General features: G+C 53.4%; 7 protein-coding genes across 7 annotated transcripts; 4 read left to right on the top strand and 3 right to left on the bottom strand.

Annotated features, from left to right (window-relative positions):
* Positions 1 to 625: 625 nt before the first annotated feature.
* Positions 626 to 1,849, top strand: BX661DRAFT_195591 (uncharacterized protein; the record flags this gene model as incomplete). Its single annotated transcript, XM_051537961.1, has 1 exon — positions 626 to 1,849. The coding sequence occupies one exon, from the start codon at positions 626 to 628 to the stop codon at positions 1,847 to 1,849; it is 1,224 nt and encodes a 407-aa protein (XP_051395422.1).
* Positions 1,850 to 2,178: 329 nt separating this feature from the next.
* BX661DRAFT_195590 (uncharacterized protein) lies at positions 2,179 to 2,838 on the bottom strand (the record flags this gene model as incomplete). Its single annotated transcript, XM_051537960.1, has 1 exon — positions 2,179 to 2,838. One exon carries the CDS (start codon positions 2,836 to 2,838, stop codon positions 2,179 to 2,181), a length of 660 nt encoding a protein of 219 aa, XP_051395421.1.
* Positions 2,839 to 4,837: 1,999 nt separating this feature from the next.
* BX661DRAFT_138443 (transmembrane amino acid transporter protein-domain-containing protein) lies at positions 4,838 to 6,502 on the top strand (the record flags this gene model as incomplete). Its single annotated transcript, XM_051532722.1, has 1 exon — positions 4,838 to 6,502. One exon carries the CDS (start codon positions 4,838 to 4,840, stop codon positions 6,500 to 6,502), a length of 1,665 nt encoding a protein of 554 aa, XP_051395420.1.
* A 446-nt stretch (positions 6,503 to 6,948) lies between these two features.
* On the top strand, positions 6,949 to 7,464 carry BX661DRAFT_168206 (uncharacterized protein; the record flags this gene model as incomplete). The annotated part of the gene is made up of 1 exon (XM_051533407.1): positions 6,949 to 7,464. One exon carries the CDS (start codon positions 6,949 to 6,951, stop codon positions 7,462 to 7,464), a length of 516 nt encoding a protein of 171 aa, XP_051395419.1.
* A 2,327-nt stretch (positions 7,465 to 9,791) lies between these two features.
* BX661DRAFT_138862 (kinase-like domain-containing protein) lies at positions 9,792 to 11,435 on the bottom strand (the record flags this gene model as incomplete). The annotated part of the gene is made up of 2 exons (XM_051532753.1): positions 9,792 to 10,347; positions 10,480 to 11,435. 2 exons carry the CDS (start codon positions 11,433 to 11,435, stop codon positions 9,792 to 9,794), a joined length of 1,512 nt encoding a protein of 503 aa, XP_051395418.1.
* A 1,177-nt stretch (positions 11,436 to 12,612) lies between these two features.
* BX661DRAFT_202747 (uncharacterized protein) lies at positions 12,613 to 20,612 on the top strand. The gene is made up of 2 exons (XM_051538513.1): positions 12,613 to 12,968; positions 13,129 to 20,612. The coding sequence occupies exons 1-2, from the start codon at positions 12,912 to 12,914 to the stop codon at positions 20,581 to 20,583; spliced, it is 7,512 nt and encodes a 2,503-aa protein (XP_051395417.1). The 5' UTR covers positions 12,613 to 12,911; the 3' UTR covers positions 20,584 to 20,612.
* A 1-nt stretch (position 20,613) lies between these two features.
* Positions 20,614 to 25,630, bottom strand: BX661DRAFT_175976 (uncharacterized protein). The gene has a single exon (XM_051534224.1). The coding sequence runs from the start codon at positions 25,452 to 25,454 to the stop codon at positions 20,643 to 20,645; it is 4,812 nt and encodes a 1,603-aa protein (XP_051395416.1). The 5' UTR covers positions 25,455 to 25,630; the 3' UTR covers positions 20,614 to 20,642.
* Between the last annotated feature and the right edge of the window lie 1,027 nt (positions 25,631 to 26,657).

Below are 26,657 nucleotides of genomic sequence, written 5' to 3'. Positions count from 1 at the left end.
TAAGCTAAGCTGAATCCTCCTCCCAAATATTGTATTCCCACTTTTTTCTTTGCCTCTCTGTCCAACTAGTCAACCATTCTATTAGCCCATTTACTCATCCATTTATCAACGAGCCTATTACTGCTCACCTTTACATTTAATTATTTATCTTATATCCAAACAGCCAACCAAAACAAACGGGTTTTCATTATTAATCTTATCTTGTTGCGCACAACACAACACAATACATTTTTATTTTATTTTTGTGTTGAAAGACCACAGCTCTTTACCCACCAGAAAACCGTTCGCTTCTATATTCTTGCCTGTTATCATTATTATACACTCGCTCGGTATTTGTGAAAGGATTTGTTCCATCACGCCATTAATCTAGCCAGAACATCATCGACCTGAAAAGGGACAAACAACCACTTCCAAAATCTTTTTTTCTGCTGCAAACATCGGCATACCAAACATCAAGGACACCAAAAAAAGGACGCATCGCGAAATATAAAAAACAACACTTCTTCAATCTTCTTCTCTATTCTTTTTATTTCTTGGCATCCATCTATCCCTTCCTAGCAACAATTTCCAATCCACATATCAGCAGCAGCAGCAGAAGCATTATCAATCCAACAAAACAAAAAACATGTCGCAGAGTATTCCCAGTTTTGCTGACCTCACAAAAAGCCTCGGCGCGGCCGCGTTCTCTGTAAGTAGACACAGCGAAGGCCCACGCAGCGCAACCCTGCCTGTGCCAATCCAATCAACACACAATACCGCAGCTAAATTGGCCGCAGCATCACCCCCACAGCCTTTCCAGCACTTCCAGTCATCGTCGGCACCAAGAAGGTTACAAAATGAGTCCCGCTCCAGCCAATCCAATGGCAGCAAAAACACTGTCAGCAGCAGCAGCAGCGTTCCTACGACCAGCATAGGCACAGTGGCGGCCAGCAAACCGAGCGGCACCGTGTGCTTCAACTGTGGTGTCGACTCGACTCCTCTCTGGCGCCGCGACGTGAACAGCAATGTTGTCTGCAACTCGTGCGGCTTATATTGGAAGCTGCACGGAATTTCGCGTCCTCCTTCTATGAAGCGGGCAGTTATTAAGCGCCGCAGACGCAGAGCTACAAATAACACCAGCCCGACAGAAAAAACTGTGCACAAGACACCTCTGAGTGCCGATGCATCGTGCCGCAGCTCATCGCTGCCATTACACGCCGAGAACCAAGAGTTGAACCTCTCCAACCGCATGCAATCTACATTCCATAGCGGCAACACTATGGAGAGCGACAATTTCAGCGGCGACAGCAGGCAGACGAGCTCAAATTGCACACCATGGAGCAACGTCCTGTCATATGCCTCGACGCCATCGATCCCGTCTACACCTTTCAAAGCTAACAGCTCACATGGTATGCACGCTGACTACTCCAGTGTGCGCGAAGTGCGCTTCCCACGCATGCTTGGGCTCGAGTCGCTGATGCGCGCCGCCGAGCTCAGCCCGCCCATGACCTCGCACTATGAATCGCACCATAATAAAAGACGGTACTACTCGCACCAGCTGCCGCACGAGTCGCTCTTGGACTCGCTGGCTACAGTGGCTACAGCCGAGATTTCGCTGTCGTCTAAGCGCCAGGCATTGGGTAACGAGAGAAACAATATGGTAGCTAGCAGCAGCAGCAACAGAGGTGATATGATGCCGCATTACCTTAACCAGAGCCTGCATCAGGTTACTTATCGTGAGGAACTGCAGCGCGAATGCGAGAGGCTGCACAAGGAGTATAGACCGAGAGCAGCATCCATTGAGAATATAATTTCAATGGATGTCAGTGACTGTGTATCAGAGGTCGTTGTTTCCAGTGGGCCGGTCTGAGTCACCCCCCTGTTCACTCGAGCCTAATCAAAAAAAGAAAGCAAACAATTGCAAACAAAAAATTATTCGCATTATTCGCCTCTTTTTTCATTCATAAAATTTTTTAATCTTGTGACTTGTATTTCCGCTTCTTTGTTTTTCTTCATTTACATTTTTTCTTTTGACCATTCTATTCCATTCAAAATTTTTCCTTTTTACAAAAATAAAATTTTCGCTCTGCCACAAAAATAATCCCTCAAAAATAACGCCAAGCAAAAACATGGCAGTCGGATTCATCTGTTGATGGATTAAACATGAAAAGAAAAATTAGTTGTTTTTTGATGATACAATTACACAGTATAATTTAAAACTAGTCGCTCATCTTGCTCCATTTGGTCTTTCAAAAAGTTGAGACGGGTGATCAGGGCCATCGGATTTACGCCACCGCCGCCGCTGCCGCCGCTGTTGCTAATGTTGCCGTTGATTACCATGCCAACGGATATGCCAGAAGAGGCCGCCTCCTCTTTAGCGCACTGGCCAGAAACGGAATCTGATGACGGCGAATCAATTGCCCGGAAAATCCCCCTTCCAGCACCCTCTACGGCGTCGACCAACTGATATCCGTCGACCAGTTTTCTTTGGCCAGTCTCCAAACGAGCACCTTGTTCCTTCGTGGCAGCGACAAGCCCGTCTTCCGAACTCAAGTGCAACGATGCCAGTTTTTCAGGCATGACCAAAAGCCGGCGGATATCCATGGTGCTGTGCATCCGTGGTGTGTCCGACCCAGCCTTTGTTGGCGTACATTGGTCGCTGGCAAACTGCGTGCCAAGGTATTTCGACCAGTAACTGCCCCGCGATGACGTGTGGTCTGACGAGTAGTGCTCTGGCGGTTGCCTGTATTGTTGTAGAGATGGGCGTGCGTAGTAAACTTCTTGAATAGGCACTGTGGCCTGTGGCATATAGTCGGTGTCGGTGTCGTACTGGTCCCAATAAAGACTCTCAGTGTCCATGTTGCTGATGCTGTTGTTGAGGGGTGGAGCTGTGGAAAAAAGGTTGCGGATGAATGTATAAAGTACAGGTTGTGCGTGAAATGCGAGTTCGAATAAGAAATAAAAGTGGAAAAGGTGAGAAAAGTGAGAGGTGATTGAAAAGAAAGAAAGAGATGACTTTACACAGACAAGTGATTTTATTCTTGCACTCGCGCTTTTTTTGGCTAGAGCTTGAATTCTCGAACGTAGTGGCAAATAAACAAAGAAATGCAAAAAATGACATTAAGTTTTGTGCCGCGCCCTCCCCCCGCACACACCAAGCGCCGTTATTTTTATTTTGCCTAAACCCGATTTTGGTTGTTCATGTGCCAAGGTTCGTGCATGCCATTCGTCCAATAAATATAAAAGCGCACACAAGGTGTGAGGGAAGGGAAGCGTGACCACTGGCGGAAACAGAAAATGGAGGAAATAAAACAGTACTCAGCCCCTGGGAACAAAGATAAGAGGAGCGTACATCCCTACTTTGATAACCACCGGCTTGAGAATTTCCGGCAATAATGAAAATAGTAATGGTGTTAGCAAATAAAAAGGGAACTAATGATGGAAAACGAAGTCAGCACTGCCGTAGTTAATGGCCAGCAGGTCAATATTTTCTACCACACACTAATGCCACTTGGCCTTTTCTAAACTATATGTGCTGCGCAAAATGAATAAAGCGAGTATTGGTCAGGAAAATCAATGCACTGCGTGTAATTTTATTCAATTCGGATTTCAAACTGCTAATGGTGAGACAATTGTAATTTGCAAACAGGTTTTTATATCTTTTGAAGATAAGGGAAAATAATACATGCATAGTGCTTAAGCAACTTGAACATGCATGGAAATGGGTAAAAAATATGGGCATTTCCATGCTGACGGAGCGGATAGGCGAGATGGGTGCTTTCACTCTCTATTCCTCACGCCCATCTGAAAAAACCACATATGATTTGGAGCCGATAAAGATGAACTGCGATGAACCGAAAGCTCAAGCGGTTTGATTTAATCTCAGGCGCATCTGGCTTTCGTCTGCGATTGGCTAAGATTCTATTTCAATTGGCTTGCAAGTTCGAATTTAAATTTCTCTTTCTTCTTGATCAGGTGCCTCCCCTCCGTTTCCATATGAGCTTTATGCATCCGCGTGTTTTTTTTCGGACTTTACTCGCGCAGTTATTTTTTGGGCCGCAAAATCCATTTGCTGAACGTGACGCCAACCCAACTGCACTTGAATTCAGAAAAAGCTCCTTTTCTACTTCCCTTCCACTCTGTTACAAGTATATCCATAAACCGCATACAAATACAAATACAGATACACTCCCACTGTCCTTTTGGCGCTTAACCACCAACTGGCCATCACTTAGAAGACACACATACGCACTCACACTCGGTTCGGCCACGCCTTGCGCCTTCCCCTTTTGCAGCCATGGCCGACAATGCCATTCCGACAGAAGCACCGTTCTCGCAAAAGCTCCCACTGAACGCCCGGCGAACAAAGGCATCGCCCATGGCTATATCTCCACAGCGACACTCCTCCTACGGACACGGTCCAAACGCAGTGGGGCTCGACGCCAGGCGAGGCAAAGCCAGTAGCTTTGCGCGGGCAACCAGTCTCCTGTCGCAGCCCAGCGACCTTTCACAGCTGTCAACGTCGCCGGCCGCACACTCGTTTTTCGCTCGCCAGAAGCAACTGCAGCAGCACCAGCGCGTCTTTGCGGCCGGCGAATGCAGCACTGATGCTGCTTCAATGTCGACGTCGCCCGGAGAGCAGGCGTTGGAGAGGGCCGAGGTGGCGCGGAGGCTCAAGCGACACCTTGTCACCCGGCAGAGTGGCACATATACCGTGAATGACGATGGTGGGTACATTGGAGACACAAACGAGGACGAGGACGACGAGGCGGGGTTGCTGATGGGTGGCAATACTATGCAGCGGCGACAGTCGGGGGCTAGCCAGGTTGTTGACCCGTTCCAGCTGCCGTCAGGAGACATGACGTACCAGATCTACCGCTGGCAGGGCAACAACGAGTCTGCCGCCCTGTCTGTCAGAGGCGACCTTGCCTCGCATGGCGCACACCATCGCCAGGACTCGGGTGCCCAGCACGTAGTCCGCCGCCAATCATTCTCGGGCTGGGACTCTGATTCCGATTGGAATCTGGCTTACCGGCCCAACCAGATTAACGTGCCTGGCGGCTTCCGCCGTCAGTTTGTTCGCGAGCGCGCCGAGCGCCTGGGCCGAGCGTCACCGGGCATTCTTGCCGAAACGTTTGTTGACTTTATTGCGCTCTACGGCCACTTTGCCGGCGGCAACTACCTGAGCGACGACGACGAGGAGTATTTAGACTACATGCGCGGTGTGCCCGAAGACGAGCCAGACATCATTCAGGAGGCAGGCCCGGCTCCTACCGAGCGCACGCCCCTGCGCCGCGTATCAAGCAGCCTCAATGCAAAATCGTCGAACCGTAAGGCTTTCTTCCTGGTTATAAAGGCCTTTGTCGGGACCGGCGTGTTGGTGCTCCCGCGGGCATTCTATAACGGCGGGCTGCTGACATCCTGTCTTCTAATGTTTGCCGTCGCGTGGTACGCCTGGCATTGTATTTTGCTGCTCGCCGACGTATACCTAAAGGTTGGCGGCGGCAGCTACAGCGACATTGGCCTGCGGCTGTATGGACGGTGGATGCAGTACGCCGTGACCACGTCCATCGTCATGGCGCAGATTGGCGGTTGCTGCGCATACGCTATTTTTGTGGCCCAAAACTGGCGCAACGTCTTTGATACGCTCAGCGGGTGCCGCTTTCCGCTGTCGACAGAGTTTTGGATCCTTATCCAGATGCTTGTGTTTATCCCACTGGCGTGGATTCGCCAAATCAGGTACTTTGCTCCAGTCGCCCTCATGGCCAACTTGCTCATTATCCTTAGTCTCGGCTACTTGGTGGGCTTCGACCTATGGTCCATTGCTGCCAATGGCCCAGCGCCCATTGTCAACTACAACCCGGCGAGGTTCCCGCTGCTCGTGGGCACTGCCGTTTACTCCTTCGAGGGCGTCACCCTGGTGATTCCGATCATTGAGAGCCTCAAGGAGAAACGCGATTTCCCGCGCGTGCTTACACCAGCCATCATGTTCTGCCTTGGCCTGTTTCTCATGGTGGGCTCGCTGTCCTATCTAACCTTTGGCGAGTCGGTCGAAGCCGTTGTTCTGCTTAACCTCCCCAATTCATCTGCGTGGACGATGGTCGTGCAGCTGCTTTATTCTATTGCCATTCTTTTTTCCATGCCCCTGCAGCTATTCCCCGCTGCCAAAATAATGGAGGCAATGATGTTTACGCGGTCTGGAAGGGATCACGGGAGTGTCAAGTGGTGGAAGAACACGTTCCGCACGGGGTTGGCCTTGTTTATAGCGCTGATTGCTATCTTTGGCGCGGATCAGCTGGATAACGTCGTGTCGCTCGTGGGCTCGTTTTGTTTGGTGCCTCTGAGTTTTATTTATCCAGCCAGTATGCATTTAAAAGCCGTCGCTGAGTCACGGTGGGTCAGGGTTAAGGACTGGGTGCTCATTGTGGTTGGCGTATTTGCCATGTTTTATGTTACTTTTATTTCTATCACCACTTGGGGTTCTTCTGACCCTCCAGTCGATATGTGCTCATCTACACCTTAGACATAGATTTATTTATTTATTTTACATCTGCTTGATACATGTCATATTAATTGCATGATCAGCAAATAGTATGCTGGATCTCAATTTTTTTAAGCACTGCGAGTATTTAAACTTGATTGTGTTTCATACATTTTGTCTTTCCTTTAGTCTCTTTTCTGAAATTAATTACATTTGCATCAATTTAACTTTTATTGTTTCTCAATACTTAATCGACCCAAATGACTACCTCAACACACGCATGATACAACGATGGGCCCGCTGGTGGCTTTTCTTCTGACCTGTGCAACTGCGCTAATTGTGCCAACCAACCAACCAAGCCGATTAATACTATTATTGCAGCTCTCAGGGCTCAGGTTGCAGCAAAGGACGAGCAACTTACCGCGAAGGACGCTGAAATTGTTGCGAAGAACGCCTGACTTTCTGCTAAAAATGCCTAGATTTTCAACATGTCTGCTAATGTTGAGGCTCTCACCGCGAAGGTGGCCGAACTGGAGACAGTTGCTCGCCATCAGTGCAAAGGTCTTGGCACCGCTGATACAGCCGATTACCTGATGTCGCAATATGCCGATAAGGAGACCGCCACTTTCAAGGATGAGACTGTACAACTAGATGCCCAGCCGGCAGCTGTTGAAACATCCTGTCTGGATGCCGCCGACAACTCTAGCGATACCTGCATGACCGATGTTTCCGAGGTTGTACCAGTCCCAGCCTTCATGGAATGGTCGCAGTCTGTTGCTGGCTCTGAATCCTATGTCATTGTGATGCAAAGCTCCGGTGTGATGACCACTTCTATTCGCGTTGCCGTGGTGAATTTCAAGGAGGACAAAGCAATTATCAATTTGTGCCTTGTCATTTCATGTGTTCCAGCTAGCCAGGATCCTGGCATTACCATGGTCTATGGCATAGAATACTCAACCCTGGACGATTCGGATGATTGGGCCTTTAAAAACACAACTACTTAAGTTTGCAGCAACACATTTGTTGTAGGTTGGAACGAGTCGAAGTTTGGAAGTATTATTGGCGAACCTGTGCTCAGAAGTAATAACATCAAATTCATAGTCTGTGACAAGATGTCCGACCCAATTGTATTGCAGTTCGTCAATGCTGTTTCAAAGCAAGGGTCTGTCGGAGAAGCGAGTTCGACAACGCCACTGTACAACTAACGTCGGCCTATAGAGAACATTGGTCTTTGGCAATGACTTCGACATTAAGGGTGATGAGGGTTGCGTGAATCATGGACTGAGCGTCTTGATTAGCGACTACAGACGTGGAAAGCTTAGGTACAATTCTCAGGCACCATCCAAAGATAAAACGAGCACTCCTGGGGATATTAGTTGGACAGAGTATCTAACCCTGTAGTGTGTTATTATCGTGTCCCTAACATTATTGCAAAAGGATACATACCTATTTGCTCGACAAACATGCAAGCACTTTGGCAGTTGTGCAGTTCTTAAAAAGATGATGGCCAAAGTAATTCTCACTTTTGATAGTGCAACCAGAAGCTATATGGCATGTGCTTACAATTCGGATAAGCGCATTCAGGCTAAAACTAAATTGGACAATGCAGAGTCAAAGCTTTGCCAGATTGCACACTTTGCCTACGAGGCGACCTTCAGTACAGAGCGGTGTTTTGTGCATTTTGACCAGGTGGTATACAGTAGTTAGCAGCAGGTTGAAAGAACAAAGCCGTACACTCGAGCATCAGTAGAATGGATATTAGCGCTCATTGGGGCACCATTCATCACATCATATAATATGGAATGCTTAGCTACAATCAGGAGCTCAAGTATAAAGCCTTTAGATCCTCCGAGGTACAATATTATGCCCATTTTTTGCAAGACGCAAAAAAGTAGATTTCGCAAAATTGCATGTGTAGATATTTTCAAATTTATGTTTAAATTAAATTAAAAGCTCTTTTCCACTTTTATTATTTTGCAATAAACGTATTTACTCTATATATTTTTTACATCCATCAATGGGAACATTAATTCTCAGCAAATTAATTAGCAGTGTCATAGTTTGTCAAATCCGTCACATATCCATCAACCTGGGTAATATGGATATATCAATTGATACAAGCTCGTCGGCATTACACACAAATACTGTAAGATTTAGACAAATTTTCTTGAGGAGCTTCACATTTGGTAGGGGAGCATGTGGCTTGCGTCTTATACGCCATAGTAAGCAGCATGAGGTGCAGGTTGAAAAGTCAGTCTAAGTACAGCAGCTATCTCACTGGCCATCTGGCCATGATCTGCGCTATTGTAATAAAAAGTATTATTAGATTGAACCAAAAGAAAGCTAAAGGATGAGCAGCCTCAGCTGTTCGTATTCATTAGTATTTATATTGCTCGTATGAATTCCCGCATGTCCGAGTAGGGAATTGACTGGTGATTGGATCCATTGATCAATGGATCCAATCACTGATGACAGGCCGGGTTTAATTGTGTCACACTGGGAATGAGTTTGGATATATTATTCGATGATGAAGGTTGAATATTATTTTGGAACGAATTAAATGAAAAAAGATTAGAAAACACCAAACGTGCCCCAAATAAGACCCCTTGCGGGGACCAAGTTGGACATATTTTTTGATCTATAATTATTTATTTATATTGTTGAGACCCCCTTGGGGAGTCGCGATCCAGAGCCAGCGATCCGGGCTGAGACTGACATCAGAAATGGAGCTGGGTCACGTGAAAGCGTAGACCCATGAAATATATTTATTATGATATTTCATATGCGCTGCGATTTCTGGATAATGAACCCTAGCTCTTTTCATAGTCTCATTTCATTAATATATTATAACCAGCTCTATTCACATTACAAACACTCCTGGAAAAATGAGCAGGAGCTCAGAGAGCCCGCCATCTGACATCCCTATGCCAGTCCAATTCTGGCATCACACTTTTTGTAGTTTCATAAATAATATATTTAGTATACAAGTAACATACTTATTACAATATTGCTATTTGGTCTCTATAACAATGGAAATTGCATTTAATTTACAAATTATTAAAATATTAAAGAAAATATAAAAGTTGTAGAAAAATATGAAAACAGACAACTTTCTGTTAGCTGCCTCTTTTATATGCGCTTCGACGCAACTTGAAATGCCAAAATAAGCTCAATATAAATTAAATCTCATTTTTTTCTCACCAGCACTTTGATCATTTTTCGCATAGTTTATTAATCACAGCACACACCCAGCATAGCCAAAATGTGCTGCATTGGCTTATTAATTTATTGGATGAAAAATATTTAAAGTATGATGCGTTAGTGATATCAATCATATGAACCGATGCTGGCGATTGTGCTTGTATGTGAAGCCGATGAATGCAGCAGGGTCAATCTCGGCGGCTGGCTGCTGCTGCGCCGTCATATTACCCATGTCCCTCCACTTGTTGTTGACATCATTGTAGGCGGCCATCGATGTGGGGTCGTCAAAGTTATCAAAGTGAGTGTTGTCGGCGTCGGACTGCAGTGCGGGCACAAATGGCGGCATTAGCGTTTCGCGCAGGTGAAGAAGGTCCATGCCGCGGAAATATGAGTGCTTTGATATCTCTGACAATGAGCACAGCCGGATGTCTCGATGGCACACGAACGACGCAATCAGGTCCCAAGCTTCAGGCGTCAAGTTGTTGTCAGCTTCCTTAGAGCCAAAGTCGGGCCTCTGCAAAACCTCCTCCCAGTGGTAAACATTGCGCCATACATCGTCGGCAGTCGGTCCGGTAAACGGCGAGTAGCTGGAGTAGAACTCGTACATGATGCAGCCGAGAGACCAAAAGTCCACACGAAAGTCATAGCCAAGATGCGCATCGGCCAAAGGATCGTGCGACCCATCGCTGAATCGACTTGTTGACCCATGCTCCTCGCCGCCGTGACCAACATCGACATGCCCGCTGCTGCTGGTGCTGCTGTTGCAGATTCCGCCAGTCTTTACCGCCTTGTGTCGATCTATGGCCAGCGACGTGTACAAAATTTCGGGTGCCATGTAGTCGGGCGACCCGACAATCGAATACGCCCGCGATGACTGCTCTTCCAGACGCGCAGCGGCATACTTGGTCAAGCTGCGCTTGTCGCCAGACGACTGGTAGACAAACTCCTTGTCCTTGACCTTGTCAAGCTTTTTGCGCATGGCCAACAGTGTGGGCCGGCTCAAGTGTCCGTGGGACAGCCCAAAGTCAGTCAGCTTTACGTGGCCCGTGGCGTCGACCAAAAAATTTTCGGGCTTGAGATCGCGGTGGAAGTAGCCAAATGAGTGAAGAGCAGCCACAGCCACAATCATCTCTGCAATGTAGAATCGGGCCACCGGGTGTCGGAACAGCTCATTCTGAATGAGCAGCGTGCGGATGTCGCCGCCAGGCACAAACTCCATGGCCAGATACAAGTGTCTCGGGTCTTGGAACGAGTACAACAGCTTAACCAGCCACGGCGACCGTGAGGTGCGCAGAATGTCGCGCTCAGTCAGAATGTGCTGTACTTCATTCAGGCGTACTAGCAGCTGCTTATCCATCTTCTTCAAGGCGCACACCTCGCCAGTGTCGCGCTTGCGCGCAAGAAACACTTGACCAAACCCACCCTGGCCAATCTGTGCCAGTACGGTAAACTCATGCTCGCGCGTGCGGTTGCGGCGCCGTCGCAATATGTTGGTCTCGTTGACGCAGTGGTTGGTCCATGACTGCTGCACCTCCTGCGCCGACACCTGCACGCTGCGTACGGCCGTCTTGAAGCTGTCCAGCCGTAGCCGCCGGTTGGCAATGTATGTAAGATGGTCGACGTAGTACTCAAGAAAATACACCTGGGCGGCCTCCACTTTGCGTCGAATTGCCGGGTCAATGGCGCTGAGAAACGCACTGCGCCGACTCAGCGAACTGCCACGCTCTCGGTCTCCTCCGGTGCTGCCATTATTGCTGCCCGCACCTAAGCTCATGTTGAGGCTCATCATGCCCGTGCTGATGCTCATATTTGTTTCGCTTCTCCGGCTGCTGTCGTCGTCTCCATCAAGGTCGTTGTCGGCCTCATATGACGAGCCCTCCTGGTTGCCGGATGCATCGCTGGCGCTATATCTGTTTGTCCACGCCCGCTGCTGCTGCTGGCTGTGCTGCTGGTACCTGATGTCCAGCTGCTCCTGAAATGACTGTTGTCTCCGGATAAGCGCGGGGCCGAGCACATTGCTCAGGGACGCGCTCCGGCCGACGTTTTCAAATGTGTGCATCATGCCGTTGGCTTCGGCGTAAGCAAGCCATGGCTGGTCGTTTTCGTTTCTAGTTTTAGGCCGCGCATCCATGCTCCCTCGATTTGCCATTGTCTATTTGCATATACTGCTTGCTACCAAGGTGTTTGTATGTCGGTTGGTTCCAGGTAAACAAAGTGAAAAGGCTACGCCCAAGTGAGATCTGTGTATTGTTTCGAGCGATAATAAAAAGAGGCGACTTTACCTAATAATAAAACAATTTATAGGGCCGAAAACACAAGGTTCAAAATAAAAAGGAAGCCTTGCACGTATGTCGGTGGGCGAGTGAGTGGGGTGAGTGAGTGACAAAGTGAGAGTGAAAAGGAAAGAGAGAATAAGGGAATTGCGCCTTCTTGCTCAGAACAGATAAAGAACAGGAAAACTGGTTGTCAATCGCAAAATTTTTTACACATGCACGAGAGGGGTGCAGGAAAAATGCACATGTTGAGAGCCTCGGAAGAAGCGCACAAAAAACAGGGATTTGTCAATGGGTGTTACGCCTCCATTTTTCTTCTGTCATGTCGGCGTGCCCAACCGGGTGTTGAATGTGTATTCGTGAGAGTCAAAGCACTTCTTAGAAACCCGTGGTCAATACGCGCAACTACTACTCTCCGCAGCGCCGGGTTTTTTATTGTTGCGCTTGACCCTGAACAGTTTTTCTCTCTTTCAAATCCTCATTAGTTACGCTTGAGTGTGGCCGGAATATGAAAATTTGGATGGAAAAAATGCATAAGCGGTTCTTCAATATGTCAAGTTTTGTGAGTCGAGCCAGCTGAATTAATCCGACATAATGATGACGACGCTGATTGGGTGGAATTTTTATAGAAAACCTAGTAGTAGAGTAGAAGAAAAAACAAACAAAAACCACTTTTCATTTCTCTAGTCTTGAAAATAAAAAACAATTTTTTTTGTGCTTTACTTCAAAATTAATTATAAAATTTCAACACTTTTTTTTGTATTTATCGCACTTTGGCAAACCAACATACACTTGCACTCGTATCACGCGACTTGGAGGGCGTAGCGAATTTTTGTTCGATTTTTATTACATTTATTTTTATTTTTCAACCTTTGTTTTGCTCGCATTCGCATTCCCAGTTTTATTCATATTTTGAAATCCCACCACTCATTTGGCTGATTCGCCCTCAAAATCTTTTTTTGCCTATAAACTAAGAAATGGCCGAGGAGGAGGACTACTCGGCACTGCCGCTCGAGCAGCGTCTTATACACAAGGTACGTGGGCACACTTAAGAAATGCCTATTACCCACCAGCAAAGTTGATTGCTTTTCTTTTCTTCTGCTGCTATGGTGTATAGTGCTGCAACTGCCGAAATAGTGGAAACTAAATTGCTGACCAGCATGTTATTATTTTTGTATTTACCACATGCCATAGGTTTGGAAGGTGCGCATGGGGGCATACACCGATCTGACAAAGGAGCTGAAGCAGCTGGACCCCGACAAACAGGCCGGTCAATTCAACATGTACGAAAACTACTTGGCGAAAATGGTGCTCGACACCAACATGGCTGCGCAGGAGGCCGGTATCACCACAGTCATAGCGTTTGTCGAGAACGCGCCCAACCCCACACGCCGCCGCGAAGAGATCATCAGCGGGATAGTGTCAAAGTGTCTTTCAGCAACCAAGGCCGGGACGCGGACGCAGAGCATAGAGCTGCTACTGCTGCTCAGCGAGGTTGACACACCTGCCCCCGTGGTCACAGGAATTCTCGAAGGATTTGACGCTAAGCAGCCCAAGGCACTGGCCGCTGCGGTCATGGCTGTGAAGGATCTGGTGCACGCGTTTGGTGTCAAATTTATCTCGCTGAAGCCCCTGCTCAAGGCGCTAGCGAAGCCATTTTCAAACAAGGACAACTCGGTCCGCACGGAGGCCCAGCATCTGGCTGTGGAGCTGTACCGGTGGATGGGGCCGGCGATCATGCCGGCGCTGCAGGATCTGCCGCCTGTGCTGCTGAAGGAGCTTGAAACCCAGTTTTCTGCGACTGCTGGCGGCCCACCGCCCAAACAGCAGCGGCTACTGCGCTCGCAGCAGGAGGTCGAAGAGCCAGAGGAGTCAGCGGTCGGCGCGGGTGCAGACTCCGCAGACGTCAATGACGAGGACGCAGGTGAAGAATCGGCAGATATGGACCCGTGGGATCTGGCAGATCCGGTTGATATCACAAAGAAACTCCCTGATGACTACCAGACGTTCGTGGTTTCGTCCAAATGGAAGGAGCGCAAGGAGGTCATTGAGCAGCTGCACACCTCGCTCAAGAAGAACATACGGCTGCAGATGAGCCCGGGTACCAGCGACATCATCCAGGAGCTCGGCAAGAAGATTGGAGACACCAACATAGTCGTGGCGACACTCGCGATTCAGAGCTTGGGGTTGTTTGCGTCGGGGCTGCGGCAGGCGTTCTCGCCGTACGTCCAGAGCACACTACCCGCACTGATCGAAAAGTCAAAGGAGCGCAAGCAGACTGTGATCGACGCCATCCGCGAGACTGTCGACGCCTTTTTCAAGGCCATCGGCGGCGACCTGTCGGCAATCGGCGACCACTACTTTACAGGAGCTACGCACAAGAACCCACAGGCACGGGCAGAGTCCAACCACATGCTGAGGCGATTTTTGGCTGTAACACCAACACGGCCGGGCAAGGGTGATGTCAAAAGGTACGCCGATCACCTGAAGACCGGCCTTGACGACGGCGATGCCGGTGTGCGAGAGTCGGCGGCAGAGTGCCTGGGAACAATGTCTAAGCTGGTGACCGCAAAGTTGCTCGACCCGTTTATCGAGGGCGTCGACAAGATCAAGCTCGAAAAGATCAACGAGTATGCCGAAAAGGCCACAATCAAGGCAAAGGCGCCCGTGGCCGCAAAGCCAAAGCCAACACCAGTGACTAGTAAGCCGCGGCCTCGTCCAGCTGGAGCAGCGCCAGCAGGACCAGCACGGGCAGCTCCGCCGGCTGCCGCAGCCAGTGGCAGCAGTGAGCCAGTGGATGGCCTGAGCGCTAACCTGCCGCCACATATCCGCATGAAGCTCGAGGCGTCGGCCAGGGCAGCAGCTATCAAAAAGGCGCAGCGGGAGGGAAAGCCGATTGACGATCTTTTGCCTCCGGCCCCGGCTCCCGCAGCAGCAGCGGCTCCTCGTGCAGCCCCGCCGACCAACAAGCGCCCCGCAGGACCGGCACCGCCACAGGCACCCCGCAAGTCGCCGGCTGCAGTGGCAGCGGCAGCTGCGGCAGCAGCAGCAAAACCGGGCGCCAAAGGAAAGCCAGCCGCTGCTGGCAAGGATGCTGGCGATGCTGTCAAGATGCGGTTTGCCAACGACGACAGCCTGGACGAAAATATTGCCGGCGCAATTCCAGAGGGCGTGCTGACCGGCTTTGACAGCGCTAAGTGGAAGGATCGCGTGGAGGCTATGGACCAGCTCAAGGAGCACCTGGGAGACCAAGCGGCCAGCGGCTCGGGTGTGCACCCAGAGCTTGTTGTGCGGCAGCTCGGGCGCAAGCCTGGGTGGAAGGAGAGTAACTTCCAAGTCGGCCAGCGCATGTTCCAGCTGATTGAGTGGATGGCCGGCGAGGAGGATCTCGAGTTTAACACCGGCGCGGCAGCCCTGTGCGCGGCGGCCCTCGTTGACAAACTTGGTGACATCAAGCTCAAGGGCCCGGCCAGCAGCGCGCTAGTTGCAATTGCGCAGCGGTTCTCCCTGAAGTTTGTGCTTGGGCTGGTGATCGAGCCAATCCGCAGTCAGAAGAGTCCCAAGGTGCTTGCCGACTGCCTTGCGTGGCTGGACACGCAGATGGTCGAGTTTGGCCCGAAGGGCCTGGCGCTGCGGCCTGTCGTTGAGATGGTCAAGGAGGTCGGCCTACAGAGCAGCAACGCACAAACGCGCGCAAAGGCCGTTTCGTTCATGGGGACGCTGCGGCGCGCCGTTGGTGCTGTTGTGATGGACCTGATGGGCGATCTCAACCCGCAGCTGCTTCAGCTGATCGAGGCCGAATTTGAGCGCGTTGCCAACCAGCCCCTGCCGGCCCCGATCCACACCCAGCGCAGCCTGGCTGGCGATGCCAGCGGCGGCACTGATGGTGGTGGTGGTGGTGCCAGCGCCAGTGTAGGAGGCTCGGCAAGTGATGATCCGCTGGACGACTTGTTCCCGCGGCAGGACCTGCACGCGATAGTTGGCCCAAACATCTATAAGCTGCTCAATGACAGCAACTGGAAGGAGCGCAAGGCGGGGCTCGACACTCTGCAGGGCGCGCTGGACAGCGCCAACCACCGCATTCTGCCCAACATTTCAGGCGATCTGTACACTGCACTCAAGCAGCGGTTGCAAGACCCGAACAAGAACCTGATCACACTCACGCTCGGACTGCTGGGCGCACTTTCTACCGACAGCGCCGCCGCGCAGGTTCCCAACGTTCGCATTGTAGCGCTGCCTACCATGAACTGCCTGTCAGACAAGAAGCCGCAGCTGCGCATGGCCGCGCTGGGAGCAATGACGGCCTGGGCCGAGGCGTCCGCAGCTTGCGTCGACCAAGCCGTTCTGCCGTCCGTGCCCAACGCCCTGAGCGACACCTCACCCGAACTGCGCTCGTCGCTCCTGCAGTGGGTCACTGACGTGATGGGCTCCCGTGTCTCCAAGGGCGGCCGGTTGCCGGACTTGTCGGCCCTCATCACACCGCTGTTTTCTTGTCTTCAGGATCGCAATGCCGAAGTGCGCAAGCAAGCTAACCGCGTGCTCGAGCTGACTGTCAGCAGCTGCGGCTTCGACACGGTCTACGACGCATGCAGCATGCAGCTGAACGGCGCTGCCAAGGCTGCCGTTTTGCCAATGATCGACGAGTTCCGCCATACCGCCGGAGGTGATGGAGGCAGCGCGGGCCGTCGTCCTGCAGGCCCTTCAGCGCCGGGACGCGCCCGCCTGGGTGCTCTCGCGCACTCATCAGGTGCTGGAGAGCGCGCCACGTCGCCCGTGGTCGAGTCCGTGATGACCGCCTCGGAGCTGCTTGGCCGGGCAGCCGGCACTAGCCAAATGCGGTCGGGGTCCGCAGCCACCAACGCTTCCCCTTCTGCCCCTGCTGCCCCCGGCGCTGCTAGCGGCCCCGGCATGCTGAGGCGGCCCATGGCTGTTCGCAAGCCTGCTGGATCTGCGCCCGCACCGGCGCCGGGCATTGGTGGCACGCGCGCTATGCGGCCTGGTGCGCGCGGACCAACTTCGGCGGGCGGCTCTGCGGATGTCAGCCGCCCAGGCTCATCTATGCGGGCAGGCACTCCGACTCTGCAGTCGACGGTGGGCCAGATGGCGCGCATGAGCAACGAAGACCTTGAAAACATCCCGCCTATTCTGGACAGCGACCCTCGTGCCAAGGACGCGCGTGCTAGACGCGACATGGCCGGAAATCCAAACGGCATACCGCGCTGGGCGCAGCTAGGCGACGCGCGGGTGCGGGCCGAGCTCGAGGCACAGCTATGCGATCATGCGGCTGCACACTTTAACCCGCTGATCCAGCGGCAATTGTTCTCGACGGGCCATTACAAAGACCGTGACTACTTGGGTGGGCTGACGACGATGGACGAGGCCATTAGCATTCCGACGCTGTCGCAGCAGCGTTTTGGCATCCCGTTGTTCGCAGAGTCCCCCGATATGGACTCCCTGGCCGCGCGCTATATGGCCAATATCGACATCCTGCTCAAGTACATCAGCATGCGCATGTACGACGGATCTACGCACACACTGCTCAAGAGCTTTGACCTGCTGGAGCGCTTGATCCAGCTGACCGAGGAGATCCAACAGAACAGCCAGCAGCAGAGCCAGGCCTCGTGGTCTGACTACGAGGTGCAGGCGGTCTTGCCCGCACTGGTCAGCCGTTTGGGCGATGCCAAAGAGGTTGTGCGCGGGCGGGCGCGGCGCATGCTGACGCAGCTTATCACGCACTTGTACCCGACAACCAAACTGTTCAATGTCCTGCTGGAGTACGGTGTGACCAACAGAAACAATGCGCGCATCCGCCAAGAGTCGCTGGATGCGATCTGCTTCTTGATTCGTGAGCGCACTGCCGGCTGCGGCCTCAGCGCTGTCTGCGCCCAGCCCAGCCGCGCTGTTCCAGTCATTGTGCAAGGCATTGCCGACCGCGACAGCAGCGTGCGCACAGCCACGCTCAATGTGCTGGTGGCCGTGGGAGAGCAGCTCCCTGGCGGCGCTGACGAGCTATGGCGCTTGTGCGGCCGCATGGCCGAGAAGGAGCGCACAATGCTGGAGGAGAAGATCAAGCGCTCGTCTATTGCCACCGAAACGGTCAGTGTGCCGAGACCCGGCTCACGTATTGGCGCGATGGCGCCTGCAGCTGGACCACGGGCACGAATTGGCTCTTCCCTCGCGCGCCCGGCCTCCCAGGCCTCCGGCAATGTCGGGTCTCTGTCGCGCAACAGTGTCATCGGCGGCATTGGCGCCGGTATTGCTAATGGAATTGGAGCCGGCGCTTCCATGGGTGCTAACCGCCTCAGCCGGCCTGCTGGTCTGCCCGCTCCCTCCGGGGTGACATACGGGAGTGATGTCGGTGGCGCCAGCGGCAGCAGCGTGGGCTATGCCGCCCATGGTGGCAGCGCACGGCCAATGTTCACCCTGGACTTTGACAAGCTCAACCTGCCGTCTTACTCGGCCGCAACCACCGAGCAGCTGAACAACCCGGCCTCTGCTCGCGGAATGAGCGCGCGGCCGTTGGTGAGCTCTCCGCCAATCTCGAACGCGATGGAATCATTTGGCACCGGGAGCGGCTTTGGCGCCAGCCGGAATGCCCATTTGCAGAGTGCACTTTCTGGTATGCAGATTGGAGCAGCCGGCAATTCTGGAGGCGACATGGGCAGGGGTGTGATGCACCAGATGGCCAGGAGCCCCATCATGAGCGCCAGCAGCCAGTCCATGTCGGCGCTAGCATTCGTCAGTCCGCGCACGGCCGCCGATTTTTCGCACATGAGCGAGCCCGAGCGCGATGAGTGGATGGAGAGCATTGTGGCAGACATCAGCGGCGATGACTCCAAGGCGGCCGAGAAGGCCATTGAGCGCCTGAGAGAGCTCTTCGAGACCTTTGCGCGGCCGACCGACGAGGAGAAGCGCAACCCGCAGATGTATATGCGGCATATCGTGCCGGCGCACCTTCATATCCGCAAGAACCTGGGCAACCTGGTGTCGGGCATCGCGATGCAGATCCGCTGGGCGTTCACCACAACCTCGACCGACCCGACGATGCAGTCGCCCTTCCACAGGACGCTGAGCCACATTCGTCGGATCACGTTGGACGTGCTGACCGAGATATTCGCCAACTTTTACTTTTCGCTGTGGGTGCCTCTAGATGCCATTCAGACTTTATTTGAAGAGCTCGTGAGGCGGCTGGTTGATCCCGCGACGAAAAACGAGAGCAAATCCAGGATCGGGCGCCGGAGCAGCGGCGGTGAGGCCGGCAACGACGAAAATCTGTCGAGGAGGATCAACACGATCTTGGTGAAGATTCTCGACAACGCCGACCGCACGACAGTGTATGTAGCACTGATGCAGCTGTACGAGTCGGCGATGGCCGAGCCCGCGCCGAATCCGCCGCAGACCGATAGCGATATTCTGCGCATGGCCTTTGGCGACATGGCGCAAAAGTGCCTGTGGCGGCTGACAAAGGATCTGGCGCAGGACTTGGAGCGGCAGTTTGGAGCTTGCATCAACTCTAGCGCGATGGATATTTTGCCAGAGCACGTGGCCAACCCAGAGTTCGGCAACCCTGCGTTGCATCCGGCGATTCGCGTGGATCCGCTGTTCCGCATGACACATCGATTCTTCGTGCGCGTGCCCGTCCGTGAGTGGCGCAGACGCAGCGACCGAGATGTTTGGATGTTTGGCGATCTGCCTAAGCGTACCATGAAGACGATCAACCACACGTTGGTCACGTACCTGCAGTCGTTCTCGTGGCAGTTTGGCGGGCTGATTATCCGTGATGTCATGGAGTCGAATCCGGGCCTCATTCCGCCGCCGCCGGATGCGAGAAGCAATGCGGATCCGGCGCTGATTAACTGGGTCAACAGCGCTAATGAAGTGCTAAAGCGGCACTCAGAGACGTGGGAGTACATCAATCTGGTTGCTGGTCAGGTAGACCCACTGCAGGGGTGTCCTCTGGTGGAGCAGATGATGGCGGCGATGCGTGTCGCGCAGACGGCATCTTCCGGCGATCATGATGACTTTAGCGATGACGACAGCGATGTTGTCATGGCAGGGCCATCGGCGGCAAACTCTTACCAGCAACATCAGTATCAGTACCACCAGCAGCAGCAGCAGCAGCAGGGCCCCCGTGGATCATACTCTGGAAGTGTCACGTCTGGTTCATCACCGTACCAGCAGCACTCGTGGCTGTCGACGAATCCTCCTCCAGCAATAAATAGTGGAAATATCGAGAGGGCGCAGAGTCCCGGCGCGTTCAGTAGCAATAGCCGTATGGGTGGGTCGCAGATGTATTCCGCGGGTCCCATGTGTGTGACATCACCACAGCCTTTTTTGCCGTCCATCCCCACTGCGCCCGCCGCTCCTAGCAATATCGAGCCGATGACCAGTCAAGGCAGACTTCAAGCTCTGCGCGCGCGGATTTTAAGCAATCAGCAACACCCTGATGCACGGCCTAACGCACCGTCGCCGGTATTGTCCAACTACTCCACTTCGTCTACAAATACGTTGGTAGGGACGCGAAGGACTGTTCCTTTGGCAAACAACTTTGCCGATGGGACCAACTTGGACGATATTCGCGCTCGAATCGCCTTGATGCGCAGCTCCGTGCGTAATAACACAAACACCAACAATGGCGCCAACCATTAAAATAACAAAAATAACCTATTATAAGTGTGAATAAAAATCCATTAAATATACGTTTATGCTCAAACCTCGCCCTTGTACTTGTAAAAGTCAAGGTATGTCTGGTAAAGAGACTTCAAGACCTCGTGGGCTCCGCCATGGCGATCGGGCCCAAAGACGGAGGTGCCGCCGTATCCCGTGGCCCCGAATGAACGTGAGTCGGTTGTGGCAGAGCCGGAAGCGGCCAGCAGGGCCAGCAGGGCAGATCTATCGGCCTCGGTCATGATATCCAGTAGGGCATGCCATCCGGGAAGCAGTGCCTCACGCAGAGCCGGAGAAGAGATGATGCCGCGAGCGCTCATCTTCTGGGCAGCCAAGGAAATACCGCCCTCTTGGTCTGCATTGATAACAAGTGACGGCCGCCACGAAAGACCCTTGAACGCAAAGGCGTCGGCACCACTATGAACACCAACTCCGGGTGCGCGGTGAATGACAGCGGAGAGCGCGCCACCGCCCTGAATAATGCAGTACTCAGCCAGCACGTGGGGAGCAAAGAGACTGAGCACGGTGGACACACCAGCAGCGTTGGTTCCGCGAGTGAGTTTGACCAGGTCTGCCGACGGCGCCGATGACGAAGGCCCTGCAGTGCGACGCGAACGAACGAGATCGTTGAGCACGCGACTGTAGGACTCGGCACATGCGGGCGACAGGGGAGCATGCGAGATGATCCAGGGAGTCATATCCGACGCACACTGCGTGGCGTTGGACATTAGAACTCGGGGTACGGCAGGCGCAACAAAGGCGTGCATGAGCGAGCGCAGCAGCGTGGTGAGGATAGAAATGGATCCCAAAACGTGGTTGGTGTGGTGGCGGATGACGGAGCCCAGGATACGGCAAATAGACCGATACAGCGCATCCAGATCGTCGGCTGGCTTTTGGGGCAACATCAGAGTGGTAGAGAGGATGGACAGGCACTCAGAGATATCGTACATGGTAAAGCGCATGAAAGGCTCCAACACCAGGTCTCCCACGACATCGAGCACATCGGGCACTGGCATGCCCGTGCGAAGGCCCGTGTGGAGCGTAACAAGGATGTCGCCCAGACGCCGCTGCACAGACTTGCGCTTGGCCACAGAGTCGGAGTGGCGGTATCCCGTGTGTATGTATGCCTGAAGCAGCTTGGGCAGGCCGCGGACGCTCGGATCAACAGGGGCACCTGCAACAGCATTGATGCTGGTGGGCAAGCGCAAAAACGTGACGAGTGAGGTTTCGAAGGACTGCGCGTCAAGCTTGTGTCGCAGCAGGGGCTCCAGACCACGGACAGTGACAAAGTCCGACATGCTCGACTCGTCCTCACTGTCAGATACAGCGCCATTGCTCGAATCAATGATGCAGGCGGCCAGAGACTGGAGCACCAGTGGAACCGACGTGCCAGACGAGCGGTGGTAGCGGGCGAGCAGGCGGGCCAGCAGGGCCAGCAGCGTGTGAGCGGCTCCCTGCGGAATTTCCAAAGACCGATGAACAGCGTGCAGCACAAGTCCCATTGCAAAAGTCGACGACGAGGACAGTGCCCGGGCAGCAATAGTGCCCAGGGCCTCAGTGGTGCGCAAAACCACGGCGGTTGCGTACTTTGTGCAGCTGTCCTTAGAGCCATCAAGAGCGGCAAGGAGACGGTCGAGGCAGACGAGCACGCCGAGGCTATGTATCGCATGCCTATCGTCAACTAGGCCCTCGGGCAGCGAGTCAATGAAGGAAAGGACGTCACGCTGCACGACCTTGATCGACGACTTTACCCACTTTTTCCACGCGCTAACCCCGCTGCGGTGCAGCTTGGCGGCGGCGCGCGCCACAGCGTCCAGCGCGTCGAGCACAAGCAGGAAGCCCTCGGCGGCAGGCTCCAAGCGTTTGAGCAGGTGCGTGCACAGGCGGAGGCAGGCCGCATCGGCTTGCTCTGAGGCCCCGGCGCTCTGAGCCAGGGCGCTGGCGGTCAGACGTAGCAGACGGCGCGATGCGCGGGCCTCGTGCTCTCCGGTAGCAGCAGCCCAATGATCTGCACAGACAGTGGCATGCGGAACAAGCAAGGACACGGTGGCCGGGTGGTGGGCTAGCAGCCGCTCGAGCAGCGTGCGCGCCAGCACACGAACAGCCGCCTGCGCGCTAGATGTCTGCAGCGCAGCCGCAACGCGGCGGTCAGCAGCTAGGGCAAGGGCGACCAACGCAGAGTGCTGGTCAGCGGGCCAATAGACGGTCGGGAAGCGAAGCAGTGCGCGCAGCAGGCCAATCCAGGGCGAGGCGTCGTCCATGGTTGAAACGGATTTTGCTTTGGGCCTGCTGGCAAGGACTGCGTCAATCGCCACCTGCGCTGGGCCGGCTGGCAGCAAAGCGTCAGAACGCGGCTGCTTGGATGCCCAGAGCTCTGCAGCATATGCAGCGGCAGCAGGCGCCATGGCAGTGCGCAAGCGGGCAATCTCAAAAAAGCCCGCGTCTGCCAGTAACGTATAATCCCCGGCCGCCGCCTGCTCGACAACGCGGCGCGCAATGGCCGCAATGGTTGCAGCGTCGGCGTACTCGCACGCAATCTCCAGACGAGCAGACAGCAGCTGCCACTGCGCGCGTCCGCTATTCTCGACGCTTATGGTGTGCGCTTGGCCGTCCCACGCGCCCCATGCGCCCACAGCATGGATATTGGCCAATGCTGCGGACACCATCTGGCGCACGGTGGCATCGCCTTGACCGTTCCTTTCTGTCGATGTAGCCGCCCAGTGTGCGGCTGCCTGAAATGCCACAAGCATCGACAGTGCGCCCGTGCGACAATCATCCGAGCCCTGCGGCAGGACGTTCGCCAGCACGTGCTGTGGGTTCATGTTTACGGCCAGCCAGTCCTCTGACCCGCCGATGCGAGCGCCCCCCTCGACCAATGCGTAGTGTATCAGCAGCCCCTCCCATGTGCTACCGGTCTCGGTAAGTGCTTGGGTCAGCGCTTCGTGCTTTGCCTCTAGCGCTGCGCCAAACTGCACACGCTGCTGCTCCGACGCAGCAGTTGCCAGCGCCGTGCCAGCCATCACAAAGTTTGCCATCATGGCCACAACGATGTCGGAAACTCCACTGCTGCTGACCGACTGCTTATAGCCATGTTTGCTGCTCAGTCGCCGCCGCTTGCGCCCGCTGTCTGCGGCCGATGCCCCGCTGATGGCGTCAGCCAGCGTGTCGAGCGTCGCGCGCACCTGCGCAAAGGGCATGGTCTGCACAATGGCACCGGCCAGCGTGCGCTGGAAGTCAGCCGAGGCGAGCAAATTGACAGCCCCAGGACGAACTGTCTCTGCGCTGGCCTTGGCCAGGTGCGCAATCAGCGTGTCGAGCTGTCGCGCGCGTGCCAGCGTGGCCACCATGTTGCGCAAAAGATCAGCTCCAGTAGTGACAGCCTCATCGGGCACAGACACAGCCAATGTCAGCGCATGAAAGACGCCTGTGTCCAGCACGCAAGCGACCTCGGGCGCAGCATCCAGAGCTAGCCGCACGCCCTCGAGCGCCAACACGAGCTCCTCTCCTTGGACTTCCGATGTTGCCGAACGGGCAAACACTGGAGAGACGACGTCCTTCAGCCACGCGTGCAGGGCCTCGGCCTGGCGCTCGTGCACGTCACCCACTGACCCACTGCCCGCAGCCGTGGTGCCAAAGCACGCATCTGTAAAGTACACGCGCACCAGGCTGTTGATAGCCCGCAGGATGCGCACGTCGGCGAGCTTGGCGTACATGTCAAATAGGCGTGCGTAAAGCCAGAGGAACATCGCCAGGCTCGATCCACCGGCCTCTGCAGAGCTGACCACCACGGGGCTGGCCGCAATCGCCGCTGCTCCAACTGAGGTGGTCACCCGCCCGCGTGTCTCGGCACACAGCATGGCCAAGGCGCTCAGGTACCGCTGAAGCATGTGAGGCAGCGCCACCGCACACTCCACGCGCTCATCGCCCTCGGTTATGGACCGCACGATAATATCCATGGCCTGATCTACATACTGTGAATCGGCTCCCTCGTCCACCCGCTTACTGGCAATGCTCTGCCCTAGGGTTGCCGCAAACCGTACCATGCTGTCGGGATGGAACAGACCCGCCTGAATCATGTCCAAAACAGATCCTACCATCTTATTCTCCTCAATTGTTGCTGCTGCAGGGACAGTACCCAGAAGCCGAAGCACCAGTGGCAGGAGTTCCTTGTCAAAGAGAGCAAATGTCTTGCGTGCATTCAGCGTGGTCTCGCAGCTCGCGCGCATTGCCGAGGCTATGGAGCCAACCATAAACTGCAGCCACAGCCGGGTGTCCTGTTTGGTTTCCCGGAGGTAGTGACCAATGACCAGCGCATTCAACTGCGCCAACTGATCTGCCTGTGCCGCGACAACCTCTGCGCCATCAACTGCCCGCTCAAAAACCACCTTCCAGAGCCTGGCCACAGCTGCTGCATATTCGGCGCTCAAGAATTCACTAGCAAACGCCCCAGTAAACAGTGCCATCACTGGTCCCTGTAGCACTGCGCGGACGTCCAGCTCACCCGTATCCGCAATATTCTCAAGGATCCTGCCAAGAAAGTCGATTCCTTCGGAATCTCGGTAAAGAACGTACGACTCCTGTTTGCCGCTTTTGGAAGCTTTGAGCTCACGAAGCATTATTGAAAATATCCATTCTGCCAGCAGCTCGTTCTTGCGAACCAAAATATTGCTCAGACGTGTGACTTTGCCTCCTATATCACTGTGCTTGCTGCTGTCAAATACGGCACGTGCTAGACTAACTCGCTGTGAAAGACCCAGTGAGGTTGATCGCAGCGCCCGTGTCAGATCCTCCGTCGACACGATCTTGTTCTCCAAAAGAATGTGCTCGACGCCACTCGTACTGTTGCTGTCCATTTGAACTTGTGATAGTATAGTAATGACGTTAAATTTAAATAAAGAGAACGGTTAAGGAAACGAAAACAAACAAAATTTACAAATAAAAAATTATTATCCACACCGATATATTTTTGATCTAATTCACCGTGGTGAAAAATGCAAAAAAAAATATGATCGACAAATTAAATCACACATCCATTAATTTTGCCTCATATTTTACTTCAAGTTGAATTTGCATATACGCTGCGTCTACACTATAAGAAAAGAACAAGGCTACAAGTATCCTACAAAGCGACATCCTTCCCCCAGATTGACTAGAAATCTAAAGTGTTTAGAAACTAATGGCAATAGATCACTATGGTTGACAATATTAATCAGTTCGCTGCCTCTTTTGAAGAGAAGAAGCAGGGGCAAATGGATTCTTGCGCACACGCTTGGTCTTGAGCTTTGGCTTGGGCAAAGTCTCGGGTGTTGCTGTAGACTCACTCGGCCTCAGCCAACTCTAACGATGCCTTTTTGCATGAAAAATGGGGAGACCGCTCACCTTTAAGCAGGGCATTAATAATGATGCAAAAGTTTAGCACTGCAGTCGTGTCATGATTCCGCTTCCGCCTGCCTGATGGCACTTTTTCACCATCCTTGACCTTGGTTCTGTCGGCCCTGAAGGTTTGCAGGCAGTTTTCCATTGTGCACTGGAGCAAGCCATGTTATACAATTTGGCAAGGTTTTCTACCGCCAGAGTTATATTCACGCATGTTGCGGCTACCTGCTGCTGCTGTTTCTGCCGCTGCTGCGCGGCCAACTCATCGTGTATCCTCTGTCTGGTTCTGCAGGAGATGTTGCTCTTAGACTACCCCTTTTCCTCCCCTACCCACCGGATGATATCGGCAAATTGTGGGCGAATAGGCATCCACTGATCGCGACTCTGCTACGCATTGTCAGTAATAAATGCGGCGTCGTCGGCGGTTTATTTACAACAGAAACAGCTGTGGCTGATGCTGCAACGAAATCAGCAGCGGTGTTTGTTGTGGCAGCGACAGAATTGGATATATATAATTACGTCGTTAAACGTCATGCTTAATCCATAGCCAAAAAACTAGTCAGACACAACCCCTAAATACTTCCCCGCATCTTCAAAGATCTGGACTTTCCGATATTTTAGACAAAAAACTGGGGAAATGGGTTTTGAAAATCCCCCGCTTAAAAATCAGGAATTTCGCA

This window comes from Kickxella alabastrina, assembly GCF_025024165.1.
Source record: "Kickxella alabastrina strain RSA 675 chromosome Unknown BX661scaffold_1, whole genome shotgun sequence".
Classification (NCBI taxonomy): Eukaryota; Fungi; Kickxellomycota; class Kickxellomycetes; order Kickxellales; family Kickxellaceae; genus Kickxella; species Kickxella alabastrina.
Note: the sequence above shows the minus strand (reverse complement) of the source record. Positions and strands in the feature narration are given on the sequence as shown.

Excerpts from the sequence above, each read along its gene's own strand:
- BX661DRAFT_202747 (XM_051538513.1), top strand. The coding sequence starts at position 12,912 with ATGGCCGAGGAGGAGGACTACTCGGCACTGCCGCTCGAGCAGCGTCTT. Across the intron at positions 12,969-13,128 it reads AGCAGCGTCTTATACACAAG|GTTTGGAAGGTGCGCATGGG; the intron begins GTACGTGGGCAC and ends CACATGCCATAG.
- BX661DRAFT_175976 (XM_051534224.1), bottom strand. The coding sequence starts at position 25,454 with ATGGACAGCAACAGTACGAGTGGCGTCGAGCACATTCTTTTGGAGAAC.